This window comes from Pteropus medius, unplaced genomic scaffold (genome assembly GCF_902729225.1).
Source record: "Pteropus medius unplaced genomic scaffold, Ma_sr-lr_union100, whole genome shotgun sequence".
NCBI classification, from domain to species: domain Eukaryota; kingdom Metazoa; phylum Chordata; class Mammalia; order Chiroptera; family Pteropodidae; genus Pteropus; species Pteropus medius.
Window position 1 is genome coordinate 589583 of NW_024352947.1, and position 7557 is coordinate 597139.

Genomic DNA, 7557 nt, shown 5'->3' on the forward strand with positions numbered 1-7557 from the left:
CTTCATTAGGCCTCATGCGACTCTGTCTGGGGCCACTGCGCTCGTTTTCAGACGAGAAACGCTCCGAAGGTCGCACGATTAGGCGGCTGAGACAGAACTAAACAGATGTGTCGAGTCTGTCGTGCTTTGCCCTACGGTACCCAACTTAGTCACTCTCTGTCTCTGACTCACCTGCCCTCTCCTTTAATCCACCTGGCTAGATCGCGGTGCGATTTTCCAAACGGCCCCAGACAGGCTGGGAAATAACGAAGATGCCACAGAGAGAGAGTTAACTGAACGCACCTGATCGCGTCTGATCTCGGAAGCTAAGCAGGGTCGGGCCGGGCTCGTCCTCGGATGGGAGACCGCCTGGGAAGACCGGCTGCTGTAGACGTTAAAACATGTCGAAGTAAGAGATACATGAACACGTGCATCGCTCCCACACTGTAACACAAACCGGCCTCTCTTGCACACACGACAGGACAGCCACGGCACTGTGGGTGAGCACCGAACGCCCCTTTCTGCAGAAGGGTGACATCGACACACTCAAGAGCAAGTGTGTTTGAGCGACGTTTAAAACCCTGTGAAAAGGGACAGAAGCCAAGTGCAGGACCCCTGAGCCCGTGGTGTCGCCCTGGGGTGCCCCGCGCACAGCCAGGCCCGATGTTCCCTGCTCTCGCCCTTGGAGCCATTTATAAACGCGAGCTGAACGTCCTGGGGTGAGCCGGACACGCGTGGGGGGGGCTCGGTGTCTGACGGAAGGGCCCGTGGGGAGTCGGCACGTGGTCGCGGATGAACAAAGGCAGCTGGAAATAACCACCACCGCTTTCCAAGGACGTTTATGCATCGTTTTAATGAGATTAGCTTTACAAGCAGGTGGAGCGCTCATGACGGAACATGACACGACCTTCCAGCCTGTCCGGACGCGCACCCCGAAACTCGTTGCCTGCTGTTGATAAAGGTCTGTACTGTACAGCTGGTTAATGTGTTGAATAAAGACAGCATTAGAAGCTTTATCTTTAACCAGGATTAAACGCATTTAGGCCACAAATAATTTCAAATTTTGTGTTGAACAGAGTCCTGCTTGGTGACAAGGTACCGGTGGCACCAACGTGAAATGAACAGATTGTAAGCGGACGCGGAAGAGGGGGCGATCTGATTTCGCGACCCTTTTCACAATGATCTCCAAGACGTTACACAGACTTTCCCAAGAAACACAAAACGCAGGACCTGTTCGCCAGGACAGCCCCAGACGGGGGAGCGGCACTGCTCGGGTGACGGACACGGGCTCCCGGGTTAAACGGCTGCCTCTGCACCCCGCGACGAGGCCAGCCTCCCAGCCACGCAACAGGTTCCGCCGGCATCTAAAGTGACCGCGCCGCAGGGCGGACCGGACGGCGAGGCGGCTCGTGCTCCCAGGCCGGGCTGGTGGCGACACAGGCTGCAGAGACGTCGCGTCGTATCATCCGGGACGAGGCTGAACGCCCAGGAAAAGCGAGAGTAAAGGACGGTGGTGTCCCCGGGTCCTACGCGAGACCGCGGCGCTGCGCGTCTGATCCCGGCCCGCGCGTCCCCGCCGTCAGGGCCACTGGCTGGGGGTCGTGTTTTACACGAACGTGGCCATCTTTTAATAACGATCACCGAGCTGTCCACGGAAAAGGTCTCTAACTGAACACGAACTCTGCAAGTGCGAAAACGGTCCCACGGTGAGACACACAGAAATACCTCTGTGCGCTCACGTCGTTTTGGCAAAGATCAAGGGCGGAGACGGGAAGCTGCGGCGGGCGAGGCCTCACACCAGCCGCGCGCGCCCCGGGGACCCGCAGTCCACGACGCCCAGCCCGGCTGGCACTCCAGGGAACGGAGTCTGGGAGGCCGTGTGAGTCTGCAACAGTCCCTCCTTTTCTGGAAAGTAAGAAAGAAAACTCCTAACACGTAAAAATAAAATTATCTTATTTTTTGCTTCTTTCTTTTTTTTTTTTTTTCCTAAGCTGAACGCATGTCTCCCGGTGCCGGGGCGAGTCCTGCACCGCTCCCCAATGCCGTCCCTGGGACCGGAGGGGTCCAGGGGCGGGAAAACCTAAGAGCAAAACCGGAAGTGCCAGCAGCCAGACGGGAAGCAAAGGGGTGAGTGTGAGGACCGGGCGCGCGTGGCGGCGGAGGGCCCTGCACCCCGGGACCCCCGTGCCGACGACCCGCAAGTTCACCCAGTGCCAGTCGCTGTGGCTCTTTGAGAAACTTCGGCCGAAACCGCCTTACTGTTTTTGCTCCTAAAACATGAACTGAAAGTTACTGGTAGTAGAACGGTGGTGATTTTACTGTTATGCTTCATTATTAACGATGTCAAGACAGCGACAGCAGCAATCCTTCAGAGTTCGAATCGGCATGACACAGGACCGCGACGGTCTGGTCTTCCTGCTGGCAGGTAAAGTGCCCTCGTTTTAAATAAAAAGAAAATTAAAGCAGGCATCAGTCACTGGCAACGATCATTACAAAAGGTCTTTTAGGGTGAAATTTAATAGTACGAAGAGGTTTACAAAAATAGATTGATGCTATTTTGGGGGATAATACTTGAGTAATTTTTTCTCAATTCAGTTTTGATAAATTGTACCTGATCATACAAAAATTACTTCAAATTCGAACTTGACTATATAAAAAAGGGAGAGATGAAATGAACTCAGCTAGATGACAGATCGGACAAAATATAAGAATGAAAAAATTCTACCCGGGGCACTTTTTTCCAATGTCCAGATGTAAATACCACTTTCAGTTGATAGCTTATATGCTTCCCATGAGCGACCGCGGGTTTGGAGTCAGTCATGCAGTGAAAGCCACACAGTCACACTCTCCTTCCTGATGCAACACAAAAAACTTGTTTCTTTTTCCTTATTCGAATGCCGACGGGCGGTCCCGTTTATTTGCAGCCACGAGTTAAGGACAGTGTCGGCGATCGCCGTAGGCGAAGTGGGGCATCGCTGGGTCAAGGTCTCTTTATCAGACGTCTTTACCGATCGCGTCCGAAGGTTTATTCAGTTCGACCCTCACGCCCTTCTCGCCTGCAAGGTGAAGCAGAGACAGAAAACAACGTTCATTCACTCATTCGGCGCCGGAGACCTTGCCACCGCTTCCCGCCGAGGCCCCGACGGTGTGCGCGAGGCTCCGGCCTTGCGAACACACGTCGCCCGGCCGCGGTCACGCCGGCATTCCGGACGCTGGCCTCGGCACTGCCCGGGGTGACACGCTGCTCTCGACTGGGGAACCTTCGGGGGCAAAACCAGGCTCTACAGAGACAGCGGTTTGTCTCTTTACTTTAAAAGCGACTTAAACCGCCGTGAAACGGTAGTGTGTTTGGTAAAAGCCCACGACTAGGCTTCTGCCACCAGTAACGACTTTAAAAATACACAGAGAAAACACGAACGTCCAATTTGCACAGTTTTACAGAAGGCTGGCGTGGGAGCCGGCGGCTCGTCACGTGCGGCCGGCTGATGCGCAACGTGAACGTGCGGGTGTCGGCGACAGGGGCGGGAAGCTGAGCCCCGAGACAGCCCGGGGGGCGTGGGGCCGGCACCCTGAGCGCCCGCAGGTTCGGGACAGGGTGTGACCTAGTGGCGCCAGCGGCCGATGCCGGCTCCACACGCTTGTCTGAGTCACTGATCTGGACGTTTCGTCTCCTTTGAATCGGTTTTCTCCGCGTCCACGATCAAAGTGGGGGCCGGCAGGCGGAGTGTCCTTCGTAGCACGCAGGCTTCAAAGGAAATGGTACTAACTTCCTCCTCAGGGGACGAGAGGAAGAAGGTGGCGGCCCCCAAGGGCGCGGCCGCCTGTGACGGGAAAGGGTGGTCACGGATGAAACCTCGGCTGCTGTGTGAGAACCTCTCAGGTTCTCCTCAACCGCTCCCCAACTTTGGGCACTTGGCTGGGTACAGCTGAGGACGAGGATGACTGAACGGCGGCCTCTCAAACGCGGGAACTAGGGGCGGGACAGAAACGAGGCGCAGCCTCCGCGGCCCCCGCGACCCCGGCCCAGTGGCGTTTACCTGTGAGATATTTCACTTTAGCGCGCGCTCTCTCATCTGCATCAAAATACCAAACAGTTATCGCGTACCTAGAAGAGAATTCAGAAGAGGGTGAGAACGGTCACGCGGCGGACAACGCGGTATCCGGCGCAGCGTCTGCGACACGCGTCCCGTCAAAATACCGTCCCGCCCGCAGCGTCGTCAGAGGGCGAACGGGCAGGGCGCGGGGCCGGGCGCGGCTGCACCGGGCGCGTCTGGATGACTCGCTCAGCGCTCACGCGACCTGCTGCGGCACGTGCTTTGCAAGGCCACAGCGCACCAGGGACAGACAGTAAGAAGGTGAAGGGCCGGCCGTCGGGGAAGGGCACCCGGCCACGGCGCAGCCTCCACAGGAAGCGAAGGGCCCAGGACGGGGTCGAGGCCCGGGGCCCGTCAGGGAGGGCGACAGTCACGGCTTCCGAGGACAGCGCCGCACCGCGGCCGAAAATCGCGATGGGTGTTCACGACCTCACGACTTGAGTCACCGAGAAAGATTTCCACGATGCTGAGAATTTTTTAGGATTCTTATCAAAGCGACTATACTATGCTTTGACATCAAGTTTAGCGAAACGTTTTTCTAAAAACTTATTTGGAACGTCTCATTCCACAAACAAACGAGGACGGTCCAGGTTGTTAGATGCTCCGAAGCGCACGGCTGCGCTTTTGGGGACCGACCAGGAGGGAGACGCGCAGGCGGCAGAGGAAGAGGAAGCAGAACGCGCGGGATCAGCTCCGCGGCGGACGAGGCCGTCCGAGCGCCCTGCAGGCCCTGGCCAGCGTTCGCTGGGGACAGCGACGCCGACCACATGATGAGCCGGTGGCCGTGACGAGGCTCAGCCATGTAAACACTGGACGTGGAGTCTGGGCGCCGGGGACACCGGGACCACGGATCACCCGGCCCCCTCCCGACCCCCGGCTGCTCTCTGCGGGCCCCGACCCTTTCTTACTGTCCGGGCTCCTTCATTGCCACAGTGGCCTTGGTGACAGGCGAGGTGCACAGATGTACAACTTTATACTTCCTTCGCCCCAAACTTTCAGTTCCCTGGTGATCGGGGTTCTCCCTCTGGAGGCCTGACTCACGACCAGAAGCCAGCTGCACAGTGCCATGTCACTCTGTTTCCCGCTGTCCCCCACGGACCCAAGGGACGTTCTCCGGTCCCCTGCCCCGCTGCCCCGCTGCCCCTCCTGTCAGCCTCGCTTGTCCAGCCCCCTCCACCGCGACCCACCCGCCACCCCAGGGCACACGCCGTCCTCGTCCTCCGACCCCTGCCTGGCTCACACTCCCTACGCCCTGCGCATTCGTTCACGACCGAAAACCCCGAAAAACGACTGCTGCCCCTTCGCCTGGAAAGGGTACATCAGACCACACTCGGGGCTCCCTAGAACGGAAGGTCCCAGAAGCGGCATCGCGGGCGGGGCGCTGGGGCGCTGCACTGCACGCGCCACAACCCCGGGTCCCAGCCTCGCCGCCTCGTCTCTGCCCGTGAACGGCTCAACCCGCTCTCCGGGCATCAGGGCCGAGAGCAACGAGGCTCAGAAGGAAGCGAGAAACGGAGCGGCCACAGCCACGGCCACATCTTCAGAACGCGAGCTTCGGCCAAGGCCGGCCTGTCTCTCGACGTCGCTGCTCAAAGCCGCCGCCCCCTGCACATCGGGGGTGCCCTTCCTCCCCCCAGCAGGCCTAAGCGAATGCACGCTAGTAATTCGCTGTCACGAAGTTCAAAGTCCTTTCTGCAGTGAAAAGTAGGTATTATTTTTCTATAATTATTTATTTTTATAATAACGCCTGTTGACACCTTCCATCTTAAGGGTCTTAACGTTTTAACCGAGCCGTGGTAAATCGTAAAAAGAACTTAAAGACGACATTAAACATAGCAAGTTTTGGACCCTAAACTTCGTAGGAGAAACAGTGTGACGTGGCAAAGGCGACACCTGCTGCTAAAGCCAAAAGGTCAAAAGGCCACTTCTCTGACACTCGCTCCCACACGGGGCGGCTCTCGCCTCTTCCTCCACTCGTCCTCATCCCCACTCTCCGGTCACCTCTCGTCCCTCTGCTCTGTACCCTTCTCCACCTCGTCCCCCCCTTCACCGAAGCCTCTTAGAAAGCTGCCCCCCCCGCCCCCCGCTCCGCTATCTCGACGGTTCCAGTGCACGCGAGCGCGGCTGCCCCGAGCAGCGCAGGCCTGAACCGCCCGGCGCCACTTCCACGCGGCGTTTTCAACAAACGCCGTCAGTGCATTTCAACGCTTTGCCTCTAGCTTACTCGACTGTCAGAACAGCACGTGACACACGTGACACACGTGACACACGGAGCAGGTGTTCACCGACGGCTTCTGTCGTCGGTGAGGCTTCTGGTCAACAGCCGGCTGTTAGTGGTTACGTTTTGTGGGGACTCGAAGGTTCTGCGTGGAGGGCCGGGGCCCTGACCCCCGCACCGGTCGAGGGGCAACCGCAGTCTCACAAAGTCGCAGAAGGGAGAGAGGTTAAGAGACGCGGGAGATGAGGGGGCGGGGCTGGAAAGCCCCAGGGCTGGGCCGACGCGGGACGGGGCAGGGCACGGAAGGGCAAGAGGGTGCTCGTCGGAAGCCACGTCCACCCTGTCCGTCCCCTCTGTCCCACCGCTGTCCGAGGAGGAGCACTACCTGGTAGCGTATGCTGGCTGCACTTCGTGAGGGTTGCGGCGGTCAGACCAGAAAAACAGCAGTCTATCAAATTTGGGTTCAATGTCAGCAAACTGGGCTTTGCCTTCTGGAAAAATTCGAAGTATACCTCCACTTACCTAGGAAAAGAGCCAAAGATGTAAGTATCACCAAGAATGGCACAAAATTAAATCTGGGCGGGGGGGACACCATTTCAGTGAATCAAAATTCTTGACTGGATTAGGCACAAATGCATCTCAATTAACGAGGTCCGAGGGCGAGTTGAGATTCCAAGTTTACGCACTGACACTGATTTTTTCAAGCATTTGATGAAACATGAACAGTATCTGAATTCAAAAGTCTTGAAATGACACCTGAAAGTTTTAGGAAGTTTTAGAAACTATGTTCCTCATTTGCATGTGCTAACGACCTGCTTATCCTGCCCTTCACGTGCGTCCCTAAGTCGCCTGCCTCAACCACAGAGACACTTCACTTTCTTGTGCTTCACAGATGCGTTTTTTCACAAACCGAACACAAACTGTCCACCAGCCAAAGAACTATGACTCGCTTTATTGCTACAGTTGCTTTACTGCGGTCGGCTGGATCCAAACCCGCGATGTTTGGGGTAGGTCTATACCAACGGCTAGGGATGTCTGGCAGCTTATCGCATTTTCAACAGGTGATAGGACAATCCCAAATTCAATGTCTCTTACTTAAAGAATCCAACGTATTAGTAGAAAATATCATTTACCATCATCATGACCCTAACCATCCTCATCACCACCATCACCATGATTATCGTCACTGTCACTATCTTCACCGCACCACCAATCGTCACCATCACCGTCACCATCACCTTCACCATCATGACTGTCACCGTCACT

At 56.7% G+C, this 7557-nt stretch overlaps 1 protein-coding gene across 2 annotated transcripts in view; it reads right to left on the reverse strand.

The window, feature by feature from the left end:
- Nucleotides 1–805: 805 nt before the first annotated feature.
- EGLN1 (egl-9 family hypoxia inducible factor 1) overlaps nt 806–7557 on the reverse strand; it is a 36700-nt gene continuing 29948 nt past the window's right edge. The window contains exons 3-5 of one of the 2 annotated variants that reach the window (XM_039850333.1): nt 6677–6813; nt 4017–4084; nt 806–3035 (exon numbers count right to left, since the gene is read on the reverse strand). In XM_039850333.1, coding sequence (XP_039706267.1) covers nt 2974–3035; nt 4017–4084; nt 6677–6813 — 267 coding nt within the window. In that variant the 3' untranslated portion in view covers nt 806–2973. The remainder of the gene's footprint in view (nt 3036–4016; nt 4085–6676; nt 6814–7557) is intronic. The other variant, XM_039850334.1, reaches the window with a different exon arrangement.